Genomic DNA, 26,658 nt, shown 5'->3' with positions numbered 1-26,658 from the left:
ACCCAAGGAATCTAACAGCGTAAACAAACACCAGATTTTATTATGTAAGTAAAATATTGCAGAAGTAAAATACTATAGTTGCTAGAATGTTAGTTACAGATAGTTAAAAATTCTCTTCTAAAATTTGCAAATCTAAAATATTCATTACCCTAATTTAATATGGGTAATATCCCTATTAACATTGATAAATCTTGAAACTATCAACAATGAAAAGCAAGTCAAGCTTGTCACAATGAAGCCTGTATGACAGATGGGAACCTATAAGGACAGATTCTCATCAAGAGACTTTTAGGTGTAGTCAACAAATACACTCTTCAATAATTTGTTAGGAGTTCAGTATATATATCAGCTTACTACAGAATATGTTCACACTTTAGTTGGAATACATTACCAATAAATTTAGTGCACTACTTGCAGGCAATGCAGCAAGTGATGGACAGAGCAAAGTGATGGACGGAGTAAAGCAAGCTCACAACCAACTGATCAGATGTAAGCTCTGCAGTCCTGCTGCATCCAGTCATAAATGGTGGTGGAGTCAGCCAGAAGTGCTAAGTGGATGACCTAGTGGTCCCCAGCATCATGGATGCCAGTCTTCAGCCAATTCTACTCAGTTCATGTGACATCAAGAAACAGTTAGAGGCACTGGATGCTGCAAAGACTATGGGCCCTGAAAATATTCCAGCAACAGTAGTGAAGCTGCTCCAGAACTTGCCACAGACCTAGCCAAGTCATCACAACCCAATCTGGGAGGGAGGATTTTAGGAGGTATCGCATTTTAAAAAAAATTATTTTAATTTTAGATTTGATTAGATTACTTACAGTGTGGAAACAGGCCCTTCGGCTCAACAAGTCCACACCGACCCCCCGAAGCGCAACCCACCCATACCCCTACATTTACCCCCTACCTAACACTACGGGCAATTTAGCATGGCCAATTCACCTGACCTGCACATCTTTGGACTGTGGGAGGAAACCGGAGCACCTGGAGGAAACCCACGCAGACACGGGGAGAACGTGCAAACTCCACACAGTCGCCTGAGTCGGGAATTGAACCCGGGTCTCTGGCGCTGTGAGGCAGCAGTGCTAACCACTGTGCCACCCAATCCTAGCTTCTATCCTAATACACTTAACAAAACTTTTTTTTAGAAAAGCTGAAGGCCAAGTCCTTTAACCATCCTGATTTGCTGTGTGCGAAAACTTCAGTTGATTGATTGTCAACCTACTCACTGATGTCTGTACTGCTGAAAACCAAGACAAACACTTCGTACAAGGTTTAAGCTTCTTTTGAAAGCTGAAATTCCCTCTATAGATTACTAGATCTTTATTAGCAGACAGCGGTGTATACCCTTGCTTTATCACTGACAAAATTCCATCTGACAACAAACAAAGTGATGTCTTTTGATGATGGTTGTAGGCTGTACTGTTAAATGTCCCAATCCACCAAAAAAAAATTTCAAAAGATCTTCACAAAGGCAGCTAAACAAATGGCTTTTGGACATTTGGTAAATTGTTTTCTCCTGTTCCCTTCAAGTAGAGTCATAATTAATTAATAAATAAATATTTATCTGTCAACAGCTAAGCAGCTCTTCCCATCTTTTCCTGAAATCATTTGCAAAAACTGAACTGTCATCATTAGATAAACCCTTTAATCCAGGATAATATGTTAAGAGCAACAATAAATAAATTACAGAAAACATATGAAATCAGAAGTAACTGCTTACCTTCTCCACTATCCAAGAACTTGCTCTGCATTTGTTCAAAGGTGTTGTCTAAACCTTTTGCTTCGTCTGGGTTAAAAGCCACTTTAGATGGATGACCAGCAGGATAAGGGTTATACTTCACTTTGTATAGCTCCAAGGTTTCATTAGAAATATTTTCATTTGCGATAAAATGCTGTAGAAGGTAAACAGGGAAAATGATAATGAAGTATATAACATTTTTTTGTTATAACTGCTCATACAAATACCAGTGGACAAATTTGATCACACTGTTCATTAAATAATAGGGTCCCTTACTTGAACAAAATTGAGTTCAGGAAAAGTACTTAGAGAATGCCAGAAGTAACAACAGATGCTCAATTGGCTTGACTCAGAAAGAGTTCAACAAACAAAGAGTAACCGTAATTATATGAAAACCAAATGGATGACTTGCCATCCAAATTCCAAAGTTTGTAGGCACACATTGTTATTTCAAAATACATGCAGGGAGGGGATGAAACCAGCTTTACTCTTTTTCTTATCTGAGGCATTAGCAGTGGAGGTTTACTAGATTGGTACTTGTAACAAGCAGGATATATCATATAGGAAAGATTGGATAAACTTGATCTGTTTTCACAAGAATTCAGAAGAGTGATAGTGATTGGACTAAAATTTAAAAGACCCTGAAATTGTCTTGACAAAGTGAACAAGAAAAGAATATTTTTCTTATGGGTGAGTCAAAAATGATGACACTTAAAACTAAGGCTTGCCTTTTTAGGACAGAGATGAGGGAAACTTTATTTCTGCCTGAGGTTTGTTCAATTTTGGAATAATGCCTCAGAAGGGTCTGGAGGCAGGGCATTTAAATTTTTTAAATGAGAAGTAGATAGATTCTTGTTGGAAACGGAATTAAAAGGTAATTGAAGATAGATGAGTATGTGGAATTGGAGCTATTCCAAGAGTCATCAAGGTTTTTATAAAGTATGCCGGGTTCCCTGATTTACTGGGCTTTTACACCAGTTGATAGAAAACATGGACCAAGTTTCTGTTTTGAACAAGAACTACTATTTATTACAAGTAATTAGATTCCAGCTTAAAGATAAAATGGTTATAAACCATCAGCATATAAATATTAATTAAACTCCTAATCTCCTTATTAAACAAACATGCACACAGACAAAAAAAAAGCTTATATGACAAAGGGGAGAAACTGGAAAGACTGTTTTTTGTTGCAAGGTTCTGTTACTGAGATTATTTATAGGAATTCTCTGTTGGCCAGCACATTGCCTTAGTCATCTCTTCCCAAAGCTTCCACTGGTTGCTAAGACACAAGGTGTCTGGTTCACTTCTAAAAGTACCTGGCTTATGAGTGAAAAGTCTCAGGTTATCTTTCCTGCAAAAGTTGTTATAAGCTTGTTTTCTTCAAGTTTACAGTGTGTTTTGGGTGTAACAAACAGAGAGCCCACTCCCGAGCTAGGGAAAAACTAAACACTTCTTTCTGTCTCTAACTCGATCACAGCTCCAAGCTATTCAATTATTAGAGAACAAATCACACAGCTGTTGGCAGGCAAAAAGACTCAGTCATCAATAACTGGTGTCTAGTCAATGAATTAATTTCTCGTTGCTAATAAAAACTGCATCCTTTTGGCTCCAAATCATCTTCCTTTTGAGACAATTGTCCAGACAACCTACAATGGTTGTCAGGTTACTCACTTTCAGAACTAGTTTTAAAACACCTCTCTCTCATTTCAGTCCACAATTTTCTCAACATCACAACATAAAAAGACATGGTCCGTATAACATGGACAGACCAGACAAGATTTTATTGGATAGTAAAACAGGCTTGAAGAGCCAAAGACACCTGATTGTTGATTCTCAACACAATTGCAAGACACAGCATAATTCAAATCATCTTGCATATTCGATGGATTCCAACATCTCCAGGCATAAGATCATGTTTTGAATTAAATACAATCCAGAATCTATCTCCATAGAAAAAAACACAGAATAAATTGTTTGTAGTTTTAGTGGCAAAGACACTCAAATGCACAGAATGGAAAAGATCCTTTAGTCCAACTCATCCATGCTGTTTGGATATGCTAAATTAATTTAGTCCCATTTGCCAGTATTTAGACTATAAGACATAGGAGCAGAAATTAGGCCATTCAGCCCATCGAGTCTGCTCCACCATTCAAAAATGGTTGATAAGTTTCTCATCCTCATTTTCCAACCTTCTGCCCATAACTCTTGATCCGCTTGACAATCAAGAACCTATCCATCTTAGTCTTAAATACACACTCAATGACCTAGCTTTCTGTAGTAGTGAATTCCATAGATTCACCACTCTCTGGCTGAAGACGTTTCTCCTTCTCTCTGTTGTAAAAGGTCTTCCCTTTACTCTAAGGCTGTGGCCTTCAGGTCCTAGTCTCTCCAAATGGAAATGGAAACGGAAACATCGTCACAACATCTACTCTGTCCAGGCCATTTAGTATTCTATAAGCTTCTATTAGATCCTCTCATATCCTCGAAACTCCATCCAGAGTCCTCAAACGTTGTTCATATTTTCAGCTTTTCATTCCTGGGACCATTCTTGTTAACCTCCTCTGAAGACGCTCCTGGGATATGGAGCCCAGAACTGCACATAATACTCCAAATGTGGTAGGTCAGAGCCTTGAACAGCCTCAGAAGTACATCCGTGCTTTCATATTCAAGTCCTCTCAAAGTAAATGCTATTCTTGCATTAGCATTCCTAACTACTGACTCAACCTGCAAGTTACCTTGAGGGAATCCTGGACTAAAACTCTGAAGTCTTTTTGCACTTCAGACTTCTGAATTTTCTCCCCATTAGAAAATAGTCCATGCCTCTATTCTTCCTACCAAAGGACATGACCTCACACTTTCCCAGCTATACTCCATTTGCCACTTCTTTACTCACTCTCCTAACCTTTCCAAATCCTTCTGCAGCCTCAACACCTCCTCAATGCAACCTGTTTCTCTATCTTTATTTCATCTGCAAATTTAGCCAGAAATGTCCTCACAGTTCCTTCATCTTGATTGTTAATGTATAAAGTGAAAAGTTGTGGCCCCAACACTCAGCCTTCCAGAACATCACTTGTCACCGGCTGTCATCCTGAGAAGGCCTCTTTTATCTCCACTCTTTACTTCCTGCCAGACAGCCAAGCTTCTATCCATACTAGCACTTTCCCTCCAACACCACGTTTAGCCTCACTCAGTAGCCTGTCAAAGGCCTTCTTGAAGTTCAGGTAGATAACATCCATTTGCTCTCCTCAGTCAAATTTGCTCATTACTTCCTCAAAGAATTCTAGCTGATTTATTAGGCATGACCTCCCATTAACGAAATGATGCTGACTTTGCCCTATTTTACCATATACTTCCAAGTATTTAGAAATCTCATCCTTCACAATGGATTCCAGTATCTTACCCACAGGCCATCCGAGATTAAGCTTAACTAGTCTGTATTTTTCCATCTTTTGCCTTACTCCCTTTTTAAACAGGGGTGTCATGTTAGCAATTTTCCAGTACTCTGTGACCCTTCTTGATTGTAGTGATTCCTGAAAGATCACCACTAATGCTTCCACTATCTCTTCAGCTATCTGCTTTGACACTCTGGGTTATAGTCCATCAGGTCCAGATGATTTATCCACCTTCAGACCATTCAGTTTTTCGAGCACCTTCTCTTTGGTGATGGCCACCATATTTCGATCAGCCCCTCACTCTCTTGAATTTTTGGGATATTACTCATGTCTTCCACCGTGAAGTAATTATTCAGTTCCTCAGCCATTTCCTTGCTCCCTACTACCATCATTCCAGCGTCATTTCCCAGCGGCCCAATGTCCACTTTTGCCATTTACATAGCTAAAGAACCTCTTACAGTCTTCCTTTGTATCATTGGCTAGCTTACGCTCATATTTAATCTTCGCCCTCCTTTTGTTGTCCTCTGTTAGAGTTGGTAAGATTCCCAATCCTCCAGTTCCCACTGCCCTTTGCCATATTATATGCTTTCTCTTCTGCTTTTTTGCTATCCATGACTTCCCCAGTCAGCCGTGGTTGACTCATCCTCCTTGTACCATGCTTCTTTTTCCACAGGACAAATCTCTGCTGTGTCTCCAGAATTATTTCCAGAAAGTGCTACCATTGTGGTTCCACGGTCTATCCTGTTAGGCTCCTGTCCCAATCAATTCCTCCCAGTTCCTCCTGCATGCCTCTGTAGTTGCCTTTATTCAGCTGTAATACCGTTACCTCTGATTCTATCTTCTCCCTCTCAAATTGCAGAGTAAATTCAATTATGTTATGATCTCTGCCTCCTAAAGCTTCCTTCACCTTCAGCTCCCTTAACAAGTCTGCCTCATTGCGCAACACTAAATTCAATATTGCACATTCCCTAGTAGGGTCCACCACAAACTGCTCTAAAATGCCATCTCATAGACATTCCACAAATTCCTTTTCATGTAATCCACTACCAAACTGATTTTCCCAATCCACTTACATTTTGGCTCATCTCTCTCTGAACCCTTCCCATTCATATACCCATCCAGGTGCCTTTTAAATGTTGTAATTCTATCAGCATCCACCACCTCTTCTGGCAGCTCAATCCACACATGTACCACCCTCCATGTAGTTTAATGGAAAAGAGGTCAACATCTCTCTGCATGAAAAAGCTTCTCTTACGTCCAGTTTAAGTAGAGTCAAAGAGTCATAGAGATGTACAGCACAGAAACAGACCCTTTGGTCCAACTCGTCCATGCTGACCAGATATCCCAACCTAATCTCGCCCATATCTCTCCAAAGCTTCCTATTCAGATACCCATTCAGATCCCTTTTAAATGTTGCAATTGCACCAGCCTCCACCACTTCCTCTGGCAGCTCATTCCATATACGCACCATCCTCTGCGTGAAAAAGTTGCCTCTTAGGTCACTTTTTAATCTTTTCCCTCTCACCTAAACCTATGCCCTCTAGTTCTCGACTCCCCACCCCAGGAAAAATACTTTGTCTATTTATCCTATCTATGCTCTTCGTGACTTGCTGCATTATGCATATTATAAGCTTAGCTTGTGAAAGATCCCACTGGCTAGGATTCGCAAACCCTGTTTAATTCTCTATGATGTCTGCATCCACTGCTACCAAGTATCATTCTTAGATCAGCAGTTAGTTAGTTGTCCTAATGTAAAAGAGCTTGGCTGAAGCAGTCTATTCTCTGCTGAAGTGATGGTTTTGACTGAGATGGAAGATCGATTTGATTTCAGGCAAACTGACTTTGCAGTTTAATTTTCTGGCAACAGTTGGGTTCTTGAAGTGAAGCCTGAAGCAGAATCCTTCAAATTACTCTTGAAATAAAACATGATAAAATTATTCTTTCTTATGTATCTAACTCTCACAACTGTTTAGTACAAGCCACATACATTCAAAATAATTTCAACATTTTGGGCTTGTGCTATAGTAAACTTTTATTTAAATGATTTATGCTGAAAATAAAGTATAACAGTAATGTGTCTTTCCCCTCTCACCTTAAACCTACATCCTCGAATTTTTGACTCCCCCAACCTGGAGAAAACACCTTGACTACTCACCCTTTTCCATGCCTGTCATGATTTTATAAACTACTATAAGGTGACTCTTCAGTCTCCGATTCTCCAGGTAAAATAGCACCAACCTATTCAGCCTCTTCCAATAGCTCAAACCCTCCAACTTGGCAACATCTTTGTAAATCTCCTCTAATCCTTAAAGTTTCACAACATCTTTCCTATCGGAGGGAGACCAGAACTGAATGCAATATTTCAATAGTGACCGAACCAATGCCCCATATAACCGTAACACGACCTCCTTAACTCCTACACTCAATGTACTGGCCTATAAAGGTGATTGTACCAAATGCCTTTTTCACTACCCTGTATATCTGTGACTCCATTTTCAAAGAACTCTGAATCTGCACCCAAAGTTCTCTTTGTTTGGCAACACTCCCCAAGACTTTACCATTGAGTGTACAAATCCTGCCCTGATTTGCCGTACCAAAATGCAGCAACTCTCATTTATCTAAATTAAACTATACCTGCTACTTCTTGGTCCATTTACTCATCTGATCACAGCGCAGCTGTACTGAGATAACTTTCGTTGCTGTGCACTACACCACTAACTTTGGTGTCATGTGTAAACTTATTAACCATATCTATATGTTCACATCCAAGTCAACTACATAAATGAACCTAAAATTAAGTACGTATAATTATTGACTTTATCCGCTACCAAGTCTCAACCTACCTGCATCGGCATATTATCTGCCAGTGCCATGAAATCTGGTTTGTAGTTAATGACTGCTGGTTCTATACAGTCTATCAAATGGGTATCTGAGAGATGGGTGCAATACTTGGATTAGATTATCTTCATTTTAGGGAGGAATGTGGAGCCAAAATAAGTTTTCAATTTAAAAGCACAGGATGACAGGAGTGGGTATTTTTTGGTTTCTGAGTCCTCAAAAATCAGTCTTTTGAACTGACTTTCAGTTCAATAATCATTTGTATAGCAATTATCTCCTTTAATGATTCCATTGCTTTGTAAATCAAGCACCTTATGGAAACTAACACATCAATGCATAGTTGAAAGAATTGATTTGAAACAAAATGTGATAATTTGTTCCATGGCAAGTAGCTTCCAAAATCACTTGTTGAGTTCCTCTGCTAACTTCCTCAGGTACGAACAGATGTTTTCTGGGTGGAATGACTTTTCTTCATCTTTGTTCCCCTGCCCCTCAAGTCCATCAATATTTTCTCCAGCTTCTGTACTACACAGCTTTATTTGGAGACCCACAGACTCAGTTTCATTTTATAATGCATCCACAGTACTGACCCTGTGTGCTACATGTCTGTCCTTTTCTTGCAGTTCAGAGTTCAACCTGTTCAGTTTTGATTTAATCTCTGTAATTAACGTGAAGTTGATCAAGGCTGCATTTCATACCTTGATTTAAGAAATGTGGCAATTTCAGGCATCAGATCTAAAAATCTTTGCACGGTATTCCCTTGACTTAACTAATTCACATCAGCATGGAGGATTATTTCACTATAGCCAGCAGTGAGTTTGCCAAGCAAACACTTAATAAAGTAGTGCTGAAAAACTCTTGCTCAAATTGTTCATAAGCTTAAGTACAACTTTCATGACACAACAAAGTCCATAACTTGCTAATGCTTTCCTGTGGATTATATAGCAGTAATTGACAGAAAAGGAGAATCAGAATCATTTCGGCAAAATGCAACAGTCGTAATCAGTGCATCATCAGTTGCGATGGAAACCATTTTAGTTGCATGCCTTTCTCAAGCGCACATACACCTTTGAATTTGTTTTAAATATCACCTTCTGTTCTCTCTTTAAAAAGGGTGAGAAGATCCTTTTTAGCTGTTCTGTCTTTAAAGGTCATGTATACAAAAGCAATTAGGTAGACGGTGTTAGTCATGTCAGCGGATTCCTCAATTTGCAACGAACAGTATCCACAATCCTTTGGGTTCTGTTACAGTAGTAGAGTAAAAAAACTGTTGAATTTTCAAAATGACCTTCAGCTCATCAACTTTCTTTGCCCAAAGCATGCTTTTCAAGAGAAACTTGAATTTACTATGCATCAGTTTGGTGACATCCAAAACAAACATTCATTTCTTTTAATTGTGAACAAAAAATTTGCAAGTGTGTACATTCTTGTTTGTTTACGATAATCCAGGCTTGTCACTCAACATTATTTCTTCACCTTGTAGCTTGTAACATAACTCTGCCACTGGTCACGCTGCACGTAGGCTTCTGGACATCTAGACACATTTGAAAGCAGCCGACAGTGTGAAGGCATGAAAGGTCACATCTGTTACAACCAGCTTCAATATCCTTGTCAGGTCATGTTGGTTGCATACTGGAGGAGCATGGCAATATTCCATGTAGTTTTCTTTGTTCTACATGGACCTATTAGATAAGCATGCGAAGAAAAACCGCAGGTCAAGAGAGAATGGGCAGAGGAGGGGGACAGCTGAGCTGATTTGCAGTGACTGAAGGGGCTAAACAGTCTCCTAATGTTTTTAGTACCGTACCATAGTGGCTGCACTCATCATCAGTTTCTAGGATATTTCGTATTCATTGGCGAACATGTTACCACTATATTGACTTTATTCTGCAATGATAGTCAATCTGCACTAAATTGAAACTTGTCTTAACAAGTTGGCAATGCCCATTAATAGCATGCAGTCTTCTTTTGCCACCTGGCTTCCAGCAGCAAAAATAATGGAAATGCTTGACGACTGATATTGTGCATGGTGAAGTACATGTGGAACTGTGAGATCAACCTCAATCTATGTGTTAGAGACTAAGGCTGTATGCACAGTAATACTTAAAGTTAGCAAATTTAAAAAAAACTAATGAGGTTACAAAAATTATAAGTGGTTTATAACAACACCAGGATTGTTGGGAAATCAGGCTATTATCATGATGTTTAAGAGAATCACAATAATTAAAAGGGGAGATTACAAAAACAAATTACAGCTTGATTGGTTAGAATATAGGATTTTTGACAAGGTCTTTAAAGGGGAAATTGCATGATTTTAAAATAACAATATTAAAGTGGCTAGAAAGTAATTGGAGCATTAGTTTAGATTAGATGTGGGGATTCAAATGGGCCAAATTGCCCAATTCTGCAATGAGACATTGTGGGTTTAGTATAATCAGCTGGATACATTCTGTGCTAAAACGTTAACTAGATTTCTTTTGTTCAGCTTTATGAACAACACTTTTATTTGAAATTTCAAATGATGAAATGAAAAGGAACTTTTATATTAGAACATCTCAAGTATATTAACATGCAATTCTAATTTATATATTTGATTTATAATCTGATTTAGCAGCCATATGAGCCCCTAACTTAATAAACATTCAATTTGATTGTATATTTAGTCCAGCAAATAAATAGGAGATGGTCACAGATAAAGTTTTAATTATTGCATGGAAACAGAAAACAATGAATTCAGGTGTGCCCTGGAGGATGAAAAGCTTTTAATATGCAGTTAATTATGAAAAGATGAAAAATCAAACAGTAAATGATGCCTTTGTTATACATATTCCATTGAAAGAATCAAAATTCTGCCCTGCAATTTAACTTTCTCAATCTTCTCTACATCATTTCAGATTTTGAGAATTATATTCATGCTCATTGAATACAAGATTTGTCAATGCTTGGATCATTAGATGTTATCTCCAATTACACTTTAGCTGTAGGGTCAAAATTTGATTTACATCTCCTGGACAATGTAATTGCAAGCTTTGAGGAAAAACTTCCTTCAGCACCTGGATAGCAATTCCATTTTCAAACTCAGTCTTCTTGACTTGAATCAAGACTAGCTATTAGTGATAATTAAGTGGCTTTTTAAAAAAAAAGTTGCAGTTTTGTGTAGTATATAGCTGAATTTAAGAATACTTAAACCAATTTGAGGGAATACAGATGCAATTCAAGTTGTGCAGGAGTCAGGATGGTGCTCCCTCTACTCCAATGTTATTTGGCAATATTGGTAACCTGCCATTTCCCCAGCTGCTCATGAAACTCGTCATTTTGCCCATTACCATAAGTCAGTTCATTAATGCAGCCACAATAGCTGTAAGGTTAAGTGTATGAATTAGGCAGTCGGTAATGGTCTGAATCACATACTTTCTCATCCACAGCACCCTTGTTAGTCTCCACATTTGGAAATCCGTGGCAAATGTTTGCATACATGTACTATGCTCATTTCTGTGATTTTGATTCCACTGATCAAGAAGTGACTCACTCAGAGTCACAGAGATGTACAGTCTGGAACAGACCTTTCAATCCAACTCATACAAGTCAACCAGATAGCCTAACCTAATCTTGTCCCATTTGTCAGCACTTGGCCCATATCCCTCTAAACTAGTCATAAACCCATCCAATGCCTTTTAAAATGCTGTAGCTGTACTAGTCTCCACCACTTCTTTTGGTAGCTCATTCCATATATGCACCACCCTCTGCATAAAAATTGCGCCTTAGGCCTCTCAAATTTTCCCCCTCTCACCCTAAACCTGGATTCCTCCACCGCAGGGAAAAAAAACTTTGTCTATTTATCCTATCCAGGCTCCTCATAATTTCATAAACCACTATTAGGTCACCCCTCTCAGCCTCCAATGCTCCAGGGAAAACAGCCCCAGCCTATTCAGCCTCTCCTTGTAGCTCCAATCCTAGCAATATCCTTGAAAGAGTTCAGTCAAGATTTACAAGTTTCACAACATCCTTCCAATAGGAGGAAGACCAGAACTGCACACAATATTCCAAAAGTGGCCAAGCTACAACATGACCTCCTAACTCCAATAATCAATGCTCTGTCCAATAAAGGAAAACACACCAAATGCCTTTTCCACTATCCTATCCATTTACAACTCCAGTTTCAAAACTATGAACCTGCATTCCAAGGTTTCTTTGTTCAGCAACATTCCCTAGGACCTTGCCATTAAGTGCATAAGTCCTGCACTGATTTGCCTTTCCAAAATGCAGCATCTCACATTTATCTAAATTAAACTCCATCTGCCACTCCTCAGCCCAATGGCCTATCTGATCCAGATCCTGTTGTACTTGGAGGTAATATTCTTTGCTGTCCACTACATCTCCAATTTTGGTGTCATCTGCAAACTTACTAACTATACCTCCCATGTTCACATCCAAATCATATGAATGACGAAAAGCAGTGAACCCAGCACCGATCCTTGTGGCAATCCACTGGTCAAAGGCCACCAGTCTGAAAAGCAACCCTCCACCACCCTGTCTATCTTCAAGCCAGTTCTGTATCCAAATAGCGGGTTCTCCCTGTATTCCATGAGATCTAATCTTGCTAATTGGTCTACCATGAGGAGCTTTGTAAAACACCTACTAAATTTGATATAAATAACATTCACCGTTGTGCCCTCATCAATTCTCTCTGTTACTTCTTCAAAAAACTCAATCAAGTTTGTGAGACATGATTTCCCACACACAAAGCCATGCTGACTACCCTTAATTAGTCCCCGCCTTTCAAATGCTTATGTTCATGATCTTTTACTTGTTCACCTTCAGCTGCGTACACATAGTCTTTCGGTATAGATAATGTATAAAATGTTCATCATAATCCTACCCGTAAGATACATTTTGGAATAATTTGATTATTACATTGAGGTCTGGAATTTCTACTGCAATTTTCAACAAATTGCCATTCATCAAGGGAAACCAGAATACTGGGCCCAGAAAGCAAGCATTAAAAGCCACATGAAATGCATACAAGTGTCTTTTCATTACTCCCTGGCAGCATGTCACACCAGGAAAACATTTATTTGCTCCAATGCAAGATAATAAATTGTCATAAATTACATTAAAATGTGTTAAATTTGAACAGCTCAAATACATAGCATTTAAATTGAATAAAGTAAATATCGATTTTAACTAAATATAGAATTACTAAAGTTTGGTATATTAAAATGCACACAGATCAATTGAAAATAAACTTACTCCATTCTGCCCTTTATATACTGAAAAGTCATTAGAATAATTATCTTTATCCATTTCATTGTTGCTTACTTCCTGTTCATTCCAATTTCTCTTCTCTTCCCAGGTTTGTTCAACACTATAAAGATAATGATTAATTAAACGTAACAAATTTTATATTTTCAATCTATGCAAGTTAATAATTTAGACATCAAACTGAATAAAATTCTAGTTCTATTACTTTGTTGTGCGGCACTCACAAGGCACAACAGTAGTGCACAGTAGTAAAGTGATATTGCTGCTCCTGCAGTACTAAAAAAAATACATTCCAAGAATGTAAAAGCTTTTAAAATATATCCAGAAATTTCTCTTCATTGTATTTTATGATAAACAAAAAATATAAAAGACTGACACAGCAGAAAAAAAACATGTATTGCTGTGGCCAGCTAAAAATGCGTTTACGCTTTGTTAAATGTCTCTGTCTAAAACATTTGCGCATTAGTATTCTTATATTATGAGGCACATTACATCTATCCAGTTACATAAAGTGTAAGAGAGTTTGTGCACATTCCAAGGTCCAATTGTAGAACTAAGAGGATTAAAGATAGCAACAATGGGATATTACTTTCTCACTTAATTTGAAGGCAGACCAGCTCATTAAATATTACTAAATAGATAGATCTTGGTCGTTTTGAAGGCAAGAATTGATGATACATGGGAATGTGGTTGTCAGAAACAGCCTCAGGAGACAAATGATCAACCAACTCCTTGTAATTTAGGCAGAAATCTAGCAAAGTTCAGCACAGAAGAAAACAATTATGCGTTCTCTAATTGTCGTTTTCTCTCATCTGTTTCTTTCTTTAGCTTCTAGTCCAGAACTAAAAAAAAACGATCTACATTAACAACTTTGAACCTATCCTATATATTGCACGATTTGATAATCAAAGTCAACAATTCCCAGTTCTAAAATGTCAACCCAATTACAATTCCTGCAAATCTATTTAACCTGTGCCCTGATCAGGTATGCATGCATGCCAGTCAGCGACTTGAGATTGCTCTGATGTGCCAGATCATGGTTGACCATATGCTTCACTTAAATATTCAAATGCTATGCCCATATACTTCAATGTCATAATTAATTCTATCAATCCATCAATTTCGGTCTTGAACCTAACTTGATGACAACTTCTACAGTCCTCTGGAGTGGAGAATTTCAACCTGAATTAAGAATTTCCTTCTCATCCCAGTCCTAAATTATTTAGTTTATTCAGAGCTTATGTTCCCTTTTCTTGAACCCACAGTAACGATAAACATCCTTTCTGAATGTGCACTGTCTATATCGTTAATGACTTTCTAGGTTTCTACAAGATTGTCTTTCATTCTTCTAAACTCCAGAGAAAACAGGCCCAAGTCTCCTCAATCTTCCTTACAGAGGTGACCCAACATCTCAGGAATCATTCTGGTGATCCTTCACTTCACTCCTTCTATATCAATTAGATTTTTTCTTGGACAAGGGGCATACAAGACTAGTAACAAACACAAATAATAAATGTATTTTAGAAGCTGTGTTTGAAGGGATCTAACTAATTCATGAACAAAGGGGCAATAAACTTGTAGAGTGGTTGCATTCTTTCCTGAAACTGACATGTTCCCATTGCATTAGATAGTGTAGTATCAGTCAGCAAATAGTCATTTTCTCTGCATAAAACATTCAGGCATAAAAACTTGTAATTAATATTTATATTGTCATCAGAACAAATTTTGTTAGGTTGCATTTTTGATCATCACATTCCTTAACAATTATCACCTACGTGACGATACTATGGTTTTAAGAGGTGTATTTTGTCTTTTTTTTAAAAGTAAAAAATGAGGTCTGCAGATGTGAAGAGGAAGTGAGGAGGTGCAGAGTGGTCTGTTTTAAGCCAAACACCTTTTGAGGCTTGGGTTTTTAAAAAAAAAAGTTGCAACAATAGAATAAATCTGAATGACTGGCCACAAGTTCCCACAGAACTTGAATTTTTAAGATTAGTTTAGTTTTCAATAGCAGTAGCTGGGGTCTTGAAGCTGGATGTGGAAGCTCTTTTTCCTGTCTGTTACACCTAAAAGCTTGGTTCTCTTCCTGCTGCTAGGACTGCCTGTGAGACAATCTATTTTACCAAATTTACATTTACCAAGAGTGTGTTTATTCAGTATTATGATATTGGAACTGTTATTTATAATCTATCATTCTGATAAGCTTTCCAATAGAGTTAGTTTTTCCAATCCTTTCATCTGATTATTTCTACACTATAGTCAAGTACAAAGTATGTTTTGATTCAAGCTTGATAGTTTTGCCAATCGAATTGCATCTGGAATGCAATGTGCAGCATTTGCTTTTAAAATAAGAAAACGTTAGGTTCTAAGCAAATTCCTTGATATGTTGAGAGGATTGGTCTCGTCCATACCACCATTGTATAATTATATTTAGTGAAATACTGTCTATTATGCTTGAATTCTGCATTAAATACATAAAATTACTTTCCAAAATCAATGTTGCACATAAAGTCTTTTTGCTTACCCATTATTGGCATTACAGCCAGAGTAATTCAATTCTGGAGAAGAAATGTCTCTGCTATCCTCCAGCATGTCATCTGGAAGACCAGTCATCAGTAACTGATGTAGCTGAGATTAAAAATATCACCAATTCATAAAATGTTATTAAGTCAGAGAGATACCATTGCTAATTTTCTATTGAATAGTACATTATCAATTCTCACTCCAAGAAAACAGATTTTAACCTTGTTTCTTTAAAATGGAATACATACAAATAACATTAGTATTAAAACCAAAAAATGCTTGACTTTACATTCATTATCAGCATAAAGTTTGTAAAACTTACGCCAACCGCAGGAAATGTAAAACTTGCGCCCACACCTCCTCCCTCACTTCCCTCCAAGGCCCCAAGGGATCCTTCCATGTCCGCCACAAGTTCACCTGTACCTCCACACACATCATCTATTGCATCCGCTGCACCCGATGTGGCCTCCTCTACATTGGGGAGACGGTCCGCTTACTTGCGGAACGCTTCAGAGAACAGCTCAGGGACGCCCGGACCAACCAACCCAACCACCCCGTGGCTCAACACTAACTCTCCCTCCCACTCCACCGAGGACATGCAGGTCCTTGGACTCCTTCACCGGCAAAACATAACAACACGACGGTTGGAGGAAGAACGCCTCATCTTCCGCCTGGGAACCCTCCAACCACAAGGGATGAACTCAGATTTCTCCAGTTTCCTCATTTCCCCTCCCCCCACCTTGTCTCAGTCGGTTCCCTCAACTCAGCACCGCCCTCCTAACCTGCAATCTTCTTCCTGACCTCTCCGCCCCCACCCCACTCCGGCCTATCACCCTCACCTTGACCTCCTTCCACCTATCACATCTCCATCGCCCCTCCCCCAAGTCCCTCCTCCCTACCTTTTATCTTAGCCTGCCTGGCACCCTCTCCTCATTCCCGATGAAGGGCTTATGCCCGAAACGTAGAATTTCCTGTTCCTTGGATGCTGCCTGACCTGCTGTGCTTTAACCAGCAACACATTTTCAACAATAAAGTTTTCCTAATCATACACTAGCATATTCTGCATAATGCAAAAGCTCAAGTGCACACTGGACTGGATTCGAAAATGCAGGACACAACATACCTCCACAAAACCAAGTCTAAATTTGCAATTAAAAAAACTCTCATTCAAAAGAAAAACTTCAGCTTCCCACTTTACGAGCAGGAAGGAGGGAGCGAGAGCGCGCGCGGGGGGTAGAGAGAGCGAGAGAGGGAGGGGGAGGGGGGGAAGATAGAGAGCGCGTGGGGGGGGAGAGAGCGCGAGAGAGAGAGAGAGAGAGCACACACGCGGAGAGAATGTGGGGAGAATAGGAGGGGGGGGAGAGGAGGAGAGTGAGAGAGAGGAGGAGAGAGAGAGAAGAGGAGAGAAGAAGAGAGCGTGCACGAGAGAGAGAGAGAGAGAGCGCAAGCGTGTGTGGGGGGGGTGGGGGAGTGAGAGAGAGAGAGAGAGAGAGAGAGAGAGAGAGAGAGAGAGAGAGAGAGCGCGCGCGCGCACGGGGGGGAGAGAGAGAGAGGGAATGTGGGAGAGAAGTGCGCAAGAGAGAGTGCGCACGAGAGAGAGGAGAGAGAGTGCACGCGCGCACGAGAGAGTGCACGCGCGCGAGAGAGAGAGGAGAGAGAACGCGCGCGAGAGAGGAGACAGAGGGCGCTCGTACGAGAGAGAGCGATAGCGGGCGAGAGCGGAGAGAGAGCGATAGCGGGCGAGAGCGGAGAGAGAGCGGAGAGAGAGCGTGCACGCAAGAGAGGAGAGAGAGCACGCGCGCATGAGAGAGAGAGGAGAGAGAACACGCGCGAGAGAGGAGAGAGAGATCACGGGAGAGAGAGCGCGCGAGAGAGGAGAGAGAGATCACGGGAGAGAGAGCGCGCGAGAGAGAGGAGAGAGAGAGCGCATGTGCGAGAGGGGAGAGAGAGAGCGCGTGCGCGAGAGGGGAGAGAACGCGCGCAAGAGAGGAAAGAACGGGCGCGAGAGAGGAGAGAGAAATCGCGTGCGTGCGAGAGAGGGGGAGAGATCGCGCGCGCGAGAGAGAGGAGAGCGAGATCGTGCGCGCGAGAGAGAGGAGAGCGAGATCGTGCGCGCGAGAGAGAGGAGAGCGAGATCGCGCGCGCGAGAGAGAGGAGAGCGAGATCGCGCGCGCGAGAGAGAGGAGAGCGAGATCGCGCGCGCGAGAGAGAGGAGAGCGAGATCGCGCGCGAGAGAGAGAGGAGAGCGAGATCGCGCGCGCGAGAGAGAGGAGAGCGAGATCGCGCGCGCGGGAGAGAGGAGAGCGAGATCGCGCGCGCGAGAGAGAGGAGAGCGAGATCGCGAGCGAGAGTGGAGAGCGCGCGCGAGAGTGTGGAGAGAGCGCGCGTGCAAGAGAGAGAGGAGAGAGATCGCGCGTGAGAGAGGGGAGAGAGATCGCGCGCGCGAGAGAGAGGGGAGAGAGACAGCGCACGCGCGAGAGAGAGATCGCGCGCGCGAGAGAGGAGGGAGAGAGATCGCGCGCGTGAGAGAGAGGAGGGAGAGAGAGCGCGCGCGCGCGCGAGAGAGGAGGGTGAGAGAGCGCGCGCGCGCGCGCGCGAGAGAGAGGAGGGAGAGAGAGCGCGCGCGCGAGAGAGGAGGGAGAGAGAGCGCGCGCGCGCGAGAGAGGAGGGAGAGAGAGAGCGCGCGCGCGAGAGAGGAGGGAGAGAGAGCGCGCGCGCGAGAGAGGAGGGAGAGAGAGCGCGCGCGCGAGAGAGAGGAGGAGAGAGGGCGCGAGAGAGAGAGCGCACGCGCGAGAGAGGAGGGACAGGGCGCGCGCGCAAGAGGAGAGGGAGGGCACGCGCGCGAGCGAGTGGAGAGGGAGGGCCCGCGCGCGAGCGAGAGAGGAGAGGGAGGGCGCGCGCGCGAGCGAGGGAGGAGAGGGAGGGCCCGCGCGCGAGCGAGAGAGGAGAGGGAGGGCGCGCGCCCGCGAGAGAGAGAGAGGAGAGGGAGGGCGCGCGCCCACGAGAGAGAGAGGAGAGGGAGGGCGCGCGCCCACGAGAGGAGAGAGAGGGCACGCGTACGAGAGAGGAGAGAGAGAGAGAGAGAGAGCGCGCGCGAGAGAGGAGAGAGAGAGCGCGCGCACGCAAAAGAGAGGAGAGAGAGGGCGCGCGCGCAAGAGAGAGAGGAGAGAGAGCGCGCGCAAGAGAGAGAGGAGAGAGAGCGCGCGCGCGCACGAGAGAGGAGAGAGAGAGCGCGCGCGCGCGCGCGAGAGAGGAGAGAGAGAGCGCGCGCGCGCGCGAGAGAGGAGAGAGAGCGCGCGCGCGCACGAGAGAGGAGAGAGAGAGCGCGCGCGAGAGAGGAGAGAGAGCGCGCGCGCGCGCGCACGAGAGAGGAGAGAGAGAGCGCGCGCGCGCGCGAGAGAGGAGAGAGAGAGCGCGCGCGAGAGAGGAGAGAGAGCGCGCGCGCGCGAGAGAGGAGGGAGAGAGAGCGCGCGCGCGCGAGAGAAGGGAGAGAGAGCGCGCGCGAGAGAGGAGGAAGAGAGAGCGCGCGCGAGAGAGGAGGGAGAGAGAGCGCGCGCGAGAGAGGAGGGAGAGAGAGCGCGCGCGCGCGAGAGAGGAGGGAGAGAGAGCGCGCGCGCGCGAGAGAGGAGGGAGAGAGAGCGCGCGCGCGCGAGAGAGGAGGGAGAGAGAGCGCGCGCGCGCGAGAGAGGAGGGAGAGAGAGCGCGCGCGCGCGAGAGAGGAGGGAGAGAGCGCGCGCGAGAGAGGAGAGAGAGCGCGCGCGCGCGAGAGAGGAGGGAGAGAGAGCGCGCGCGCGCGAGAGAAGGGAGAGAGAGCGCGCGCGAGAGAGGAGGAAGAGAGAGCGCGCGCGAGAGAGGAGGGAGAGAGAGCGCGCGCGAGAGAGGAGGGAGAGAGAGCGCGCGCGCGCGAGAGAGGAGGGAGAGAGAGCGCGCGCGCGCGAGAGAGGAGGGAGAGAGAGCGCGCGCGCGCGAGAGAGAGAGGGAGAGAGAGCGCGCGCGCGCGAGAGAGGAGGGAGAGAGAGCGCGCGCGCGCGCTCGAGAGAGGAGAGAGAGAGCGCGCGCGCGCGAGAGAGGAGGGAGAGAGAGCGCGCGCGCGCGCTCGAGAGAGGAGAGAGAGAGCGCGCGCGCGCGCGAGAGAGGAGAGAGAGAGCGCGCGCGCGCGAGAGAGGAGAGAGAGAGCGCGCGCGCGAGAGAGGAGAGAGAGAGCGCGCGCGAGAGGTGGGAGAGAGAGCGCGCGCGCGAGAGGTGGGAGAGAGAGCGCGCGCGCGCGAGAGAGGTGGGAGAGAGAGCGCGCGCGCGCGAGAGAGGTGGGAGAGAGAGCGCGCGCGCGCGAGAGAAGTGGGAGAGAGAGCGCGCGCGCGCGAGAGAGGAGGGAGAGAGAGCGCGCGCGCGCGAGAGAGGAGGGAGAGAGAGCGCGCGCGCGCGATAGAGGAGGGAGAGAGAGCGCGCGCGCGCGAGAGAGGAGGGAGAGAGCGCGCGCGCGCGAGAGAGGAGGGAGAGAGAGCGCGCGCGCACGAGAGAGGAGAGAGAGAAAGCGCGCGCGCACGAGAGAGGAGGGAGAGAGAGCGCGCGCGCACGAGAGAGGTGGGAGAGAGAGCGCGCGCGCGCGAGAGAGGTGGGAGAGAGAGCGCGCGCGCGCGTGAGAGGAGGGAGAGAGAGCGCGCGCGCGAGAGAGAGGAGGAGAGAGGGCGCGAGAGAGAGAGCGCACGCGCGAGAGAGGAGGGACAGGGCGCGCGCGCAAGAGGAGAGGGAGGGCACGCGCGCGAGCGAGTGGAGAGGGAGGGCGCGCGAACGAGCGAGAGAGGAGAGGGAGGGTGCGCGCGCGAGCGAGGGAGGAGAGGGAGGGCCCGCGCGCGAGCGAGAGAGGAGAGGGAGGGCGCGCGCCCGCGAGAGAGAGAGAGGAGAGGGAGGGCGCGCGCCCACGAGAGAGAGAGAGGAGAGGGAGGGCGCGCGCCCACGAGAGGAGAGAGAGGGCACGCGTACGAGAGAGGAGAGAGAGAGAGAGAGAGAGCGCGCGCGAGAGAGGAGAGAGAGAGCGCGCGCACGCAAAAGAGAGGAGAGAGAGGGCGCGCGCGCAAGAGAGAGAGGAGAGAGAGCGCGCGCAAGAGAGAGAGGAGAGAGAGCGCGCGCAAGAGAGAGAGGAGAGAGAGCGCGCGCGCGCACGAGAGAGGAGAGAGAGAGCGCGCGCGCGCACGAGAGAGGAGAGAGAGCGCGCGCGCGCACGAGAGAGGAGAGAGAGAGCGCGCGCGCGCGCGAGAGAGAGAGAGAGAGCGCGCGCGCGAGAGAGGAGAGAGAGAGCGCGCGCGCGAGAGAGAAGAGAGAGAGCGCGCGCGCGAGAGAGAAGAGAGAGAGCGCGCGCGCGCGCGAGAGAGAGTGAGAGAGAGCGCGCGCGCGCGAGAGAGAGAGAGAGAGAGCGCGCGCACGAGAGAGGAGAGAGATAGCGCGCGCGCGCGAGAGAGGTGGGAGAGAGAGCGCGCGCGTGGGAGAGAGAGCGCGCGAGAGAGGAGGGAGAGAGAGCGCGCGCGCGCGAGAGAGGAGGGAGAGAGAGCGCGCGCGCGCGAGAGGAGAGAGAGAGCGCGCGCACGAGAGAGGAGAGAGAGAGCGCGCGCACGAGAGAGGAGAGAGAGAGCGCGCGCGCGCGCGCGAGAGAGAGGAGGGAGAGAGAGCGCGCGCGCGAGAGAGAGGAGGGAGAGAGAGCGCGCGCGCGCGAGAGAGGAGGGAGAGAGAGCGCGCGCGCGCGAGAGAGGAGGGAGAGAGAGCGCGCGCGCACGAGAGAGGAGAGAGAGAGCGCGCGCACGAGAGAGGAGAGAGAGAGCGCGCGCACGAGAGAGGAGAGAGAGAGCGCGCGCCCGAGAGAGGAGAGAGAGAGCGCGCGCGCGCGCGAGAGAGGAGGGAGAGAGAGCGCGCGCGCAAGAGAGAGGAGGGAGAGAGAGCGCGCGCGCGCGAGAGAGGAGGGAGAGAGCGCGCGCGCGCGCGAGAGAGGAGAGAGAGAGCGCGCGCGCGCGAGAGAGGAGAGAGAGAGCGCGCGCGCGCGAGAGAGGAAAGAGAGAGCGCGCGCGCGCGAGAGAGGAGAGAGAGAGCGCGCGCGCGAGAGAGGAGAGAGAGAGCGCGCGCGCGAGAGAGGAGAGAGAGAGCGCGCGCGCGCGCGCGAGAGAGGTGGGCGCGAGAGCGCGCGCGCGCGAGAGAGGTGGGCGAGAGAGCGCGCGCGCGCGCGCGAGAGAGGTGGGAGAGAGAGCGCGCGCGCGCGAGAGAGGAGGGAGAGAGAGCGCGCGCGCGCGAGAGAGGAGGGAGAGAGAGCGCGCGCGCGCGAGAGAGGAGGGAGAGAGAGCGCGCGCGCGCGCGAGAGAGGAGGGAGAGAGAGCGCGCGCGCGCGCGAGAGAGGAGGGAGGGAGAGAGAGCGCGCGCGCGCGCGCGAGAGAGAGGAGGGAGAGAGAGCGCGCGCGCGCGAGAGAGGAGGGAGAGAGCGCGCGCGCGCGAGAGAGGAGGGAGAGAGAGCGCGCGCGCACGAGAGAGGAGAGAGAGAAAGCGCGCGCGCACGAGAGAGGAGGGAGAGAGAGCGCGCGCGCACGAGAGAGGAGGGAGGGAGAGCGCGCGCGCACGAGAGAGAGAGCGCGCGCACACGAGAGAGAGAGAGAGAGCGCGCGCACACGAGAGAGAGAGAGAGAGCGCGCGCGCACGAGAGAGGAGAGAGAGAGAGAGCGCGCGCACGAGAGAGGAGAGAGAGAGAGCGCGCGCGAGAGAGGAGGGAGAGAGAGAGCGCGCGCGAGAGAGGAGGGAGAGAGAGCGCGCGCGCGAGAGAGAGGAGGGAGAGAGAGCGCGTGCGCACGCGAGAGAGGAGGGAGAGAGAGAGAGCGCGCGCGCGCGAGAGAGGAGGGAGAGAGAGCGCGCGCGCGCGAGAGAGGAGGGAGAGAGAGCGCGCGCGAGAGAGAGGAGGGAGAGAGAGCGCGTGCGAGAGAGAGGAGGGAGAGAGAGCGCGTGCGCGCGCGCGCGAGAGAGGAGGGAGAGAGAGCGCGTGCGCGCGCGCGAGAGAGAGGAGGGAGAGAGAGCGCGTGCGCGCGCGCGAGAGAGAGGAGGGAGAGAGAGCGCGTGCGCGCGCGCGAGAGAGAGGAGGGAGAGAGAGCGCGCGCGCGAGAGAGAGGAGGGAGAGAGAGAGCGCGCGCGCGAGAGAGAGGAGGGAGAGAGAGCGCGCGCGCGAGAGAGAGGAGGGAGAGAGAGAGCGCGCGCGCGAGAGAGAGGAGGGAGAGAGAGAGCGCGCGCGAGAGAGAGGAGGGAGAGAGAGTGTGCGCGCGAGAGAGAGGAGGGAGAGAGAGTGTGCGCGAGAGAGGAGGGAGAGAGAGCGCGCGCGCGAGAGAGGGGAGAGAGAGCGCGCTAGAGAGAGAGAGAGCGTGCTAGAGAGAGAGAGAGAGAGGGGAGAGAGCGCGCGTGAGAGAGAGAGAGAGGGGAGAGAGAGCGCGCGCGAGACAGAGGGGAGAGAGAACGCGCGCGAGAGAGAGGGGAGAGAGAACGCGCGTGCGCGAGAGAGGAGGGAGAGAGAGCGCGCGCGCGAGAGAGGAGGGAGAGAGAGCGCGCGCGCGAGAGAGGAGGGAGAGAGAGCGCGCGTGCGAGAGAGAGGGCGCAAGATAGAGCGCACGCGCGAGAGAGAGGGCGCGCACGCGAGGAGAGAGAGGGGAGAGAGAGCGCGAGCGCGAGAGAGAGGAGAGAGAGAGGGCGAGAGAGAGAGAGGGCGCGAGAGAGAGTGCGCACGCGCGAGAGAGGAGGGAGAGGGCGCGCGCGCGAGAGGAGAGGGAAGGCCAGCGCGCGAGAGGAGAGGGAGGGCGCGCTCGCGAGCGCGAGAGGAGAGGGAGGGCGCGCGCGCGAGCGAGAGAGGAGAGGGAGGGCACGCGCGCGAGCGAGAGAGGAGAGGGAGGGCACGCGCGCGAGCGAGAGAGGAGAGGGAGGGCACGCGCGCGAGCGAGAGAGGAGAGGGAGGGCGCGCGCGCGAGCGCGAGAGGAAAGGGAGGGCGCGCGCGCGAGCGCGAGAGGAGAGGGAGGGCGCGCGCGCGAGCGCGAGAGGAGAGGGAGGGAGGGCGCGCGCGCGAGCGAGAGAGGAGAGGGAGGGCGCGCGCGCGAGCGAGCGAGAGAGGAGAGGGAGGGCGCGCGCGCGAGCGAGAGAGGAGAGGGAGGGCGCGCGCGCGAGCGAGAGAGGAGAGGGAGGGCGCGCGCGCGAGCGAAAGAGGAGAGGGAGGGCGCGCGCGCGAGCGAAAGAGGAGAGGGAGGGCGCGCGCGCGAGCGAGCGAAAGAGGAGAGGGAGGGCGCGCGCGCGAGCGAGAGAGGAGAGGGAGGGCGCGCGCGCGCGAGAGAGAGGAGAGGGAGGGCGCGCGCCCGCGAGAGGAGAGAGAGGGCACGCGTACGAGAGAGGAGAGAGAGAGCGCGCGCGCGAGAGAGGAGAGAGAGAGAGCGCGCGCGAGAGAGGAGAGAGAGGGCGTGCGCACGCGAGAGAGAGGAGAGAGAGGGCGTGCGCACGCGAGAGAGTGGAGAGAGAGGGCGCGAGAGAGAGGAGAGAGAGGGCGCGCGCGCGAGCGAGCGAGAGAGGAGGGAGGGCGCGCGCGCGCACGAGAGAGGAGAGAGAGAGCGCGCGCGCGAGAGAGGAGAGAGAGAGAGAGCGCGCGCGAGAGAGGAGAGAGAGAGTGCGCGCACGCAAAAGAGAGGAGATAGAGGGCGTGTGCACGCGAGAGAGAGGAGAGAGAGGGCGCGCGCGCGAGCGAGAGAGGAGGGAGGGCGCGCGCGCGCACGAGAGAGGAGAGAGAGAGCGCGCGCGCAAGAGATTGGATTGGATAATATTGTTGTGGTTCTGTTCGCCGAGCTGGAAGTTTTTGTTGCAAACGTTTCGTCCCCTGGCTAGGAGACATCATCAGTGCTCTGGAACCTCCTGCGAAGCGCTTCTTTGATGTTTCTTCCGGTATTTATAGTGGTCTGTCCTTGCCGCATCCGGGTGTCAGTTTCAGCTGTCCACTGTAGTGGTTGGTATATTGGGTCCAGGTCGACGTGTTTGTTGATGGAGTTTGTGGATGAATGCCATGCCTCTAGGAATTCCCTGGCTGTTCTCTGTCTGGCTTGCCCTATGATAGTAGTGTTTTCCCAGTCGAATTCATGTTGCTTGTTGTCTGAGTGTGTGGCTACTAGGGATAGCTGATCATGTCGTTTCGTGGCTAGTTGATGTTCATGTATGCGGATTGTTAGCTGTCTTCCTGTTTGTCCTATATAGTGTTTTGTGCAGTCCTTGCATGGTGTTTTGTAAACTACATTAGTTTTGCTCATGTTGGGTATTGGCTCCTTTGTTCTAGTAAGTTGTTGTCTGAGCGTGGCTGTTGGTTTGTGTGCCGTTATGAGTCCTAAGGGTCGCAGTAGTCTGGCTGTCAGTTCTGAAACGCTCCTGATGTATGGTAGTGTGGCTAGTCCTTTTGGTTGTGGCATGTCCTCATTCCGTGATCTATCTCTTAGGCATCTGTTGATAAAGTTGCGTGGGTATCCGTTTTTGGCGAATACCTTGTATAGGTGTTCTTCTTCCTCTTTTCGCAGTTCTGGTGTACTGCAGTGTGTTGTGGCTCTTTTGAATAGTGTCCTGATGCAGCTTCGTTAGTGTGTGTTGGGGTGGTTACTTTCATAGTTTAGGACTTGGTCTGTGTGTGTTTTCCTGTGTACCCTTGTGGTGAATTCTCCGTTCGGTGTTTTCTGTACTGTCACGTCTAGGAATGGGAGTTGGCTATCCTTTTCTTCTTCTCTCGTGAATCGGATTCCTGTGAGTGTGGCGTTGATGATCCGGTGTGTTTTTCTATTTCCGTGTTTTTGATGATTACAAACGTGTCATCGACATATCTGACCCAGAGTTTGGGTTGAATTTGTGGTAGGGCTGTTTGTTCTAACCTTTGCATAACTGCCTCTGCTATGAGTCCTGAGATTGGTGATCCCATGGGTGTTCCGTTGATTTGTTCGTATATCTGATCGTTGAATGTAAAGTGTGTAGCGAGGCGCAAGTCCAGTAGTTTAAGTATGCCGTCTTTGTTGATAGGTTCCACCTCCTGTTTTCTGTTCTGTATGTCCAGTAGGTTGGCTATTGTTTCTCTGGCTAGGGTTTTGTCAATCGAAGTGAACCGTGCCGTCACGTCGAATCTGATAACCAAAGCTGACCTACGAAGAATGAAACCGGAAAGTAACAACACCCCCAGATTCTATGGACTACCCAAAGTACACAAACCAGACATCCCACTCAGACCCATAGTATCACTACCAGGGACACCAGCATACAAACTGGCCAAAGAACTACAACAGAAACTGAAACACCTGGTCAGCGGATCCAAACACTCCATACAATCAACACAGGAATTATTGGACGCCATCAGGAATACACACATAGACAAAGAAGAAACCATGATCTCATTCGACGTGACGGCACTGACAGCCAGGGAATTCCTAGAGGCATGGCATTCATCCACAAACTCCATCAACAAACACGTCGACCTGGACCCAATATACCAACCACTACAGCGGACAGCTGAAACTGACACCCGGAAGCGGCAAGGACAGACCACTATAAATACCGGAAGAAACATCAAAGAAGCGCTTCGCAGGAGGTTCCAGAGCACTGATGATGTCTCCTAGCCAGGGGACGAAACGTTTGCAACAAAAACTTCCAGCTCGGCGAACAGAACCACAACAACGAGCACCCGAGCTACAAATCTCCGCACAAACCTTGAATTGGATAATATGTTTTCGCATTGACTCATGGTATACAAGTACTAACAAACAACTGAACTCTGTATTAAAAGCCCAATAACAATTCAAGCATATGGGCAGATGCAGTAGGTGTCTTTTAAGTTTCCAATCAACAGTCCTCTTAACTGCCTCGGCATGTATTGGATTTATAAAGATTT

At 48.1% G+C, this 26,658-nt stretch overlaps 1 protein-coding gene across 3 annotated transcripts in view; it reads right to left on the bottom strand.

Moving 5' to 3' along the window:
• The window catches only part of cep152 (centrosomal protein 152), a 78,515-nt gene that overhangs the window by 40,424 nt on the left and 11,433 nt on the right, over positions 1-26,658 (bottom strand). For all 3 annotated transcript variants that reach the window (XM_060852806.1, XM_060852807.1, XM_060852805.1), the window contains exons 3-5: positions 15,753-15,856; positions 13,220-13,334; positions 1,722-1,893 (exon numbers count right to left, since the gene is read on the bottom strand). In XM_060852806.1, coding sequence (XP_060708789.1) covers positions 1,722-1,893; positions 13,220-13,334; positions 15,753-15,856 — 391 coding nt within the window. The remainder of the gene's footprint in view (positions 1-1,721; positions 1,894-13,219; positions 13,335-15,752; positions 15,857-26,658) is intronic.

The sequence above is a fragment of the Hemiscyllium ocellatum genome, chromosome 39 (genome assembly GCF_020745735.1).
Source record: "Hemiscyllium ocellatum isolate sHemOce1 chromosome 39, sHemOce1.pat.X.cur, whole genome shotgun sequence".
Classification (NCBI taxonomy): Eukaryota; Metazoa; Chordata; class Chondrichthyes; order Orectolobiformes; family Hemiscylliidae; genus Hemiscyllium; species Hemiscyllium ocellatum.
The sequence above is the reverse complement of the archived record's forward strand: the minus strand, read 5'-3'. Positions and strand labels throughout refer to the sequence as shown.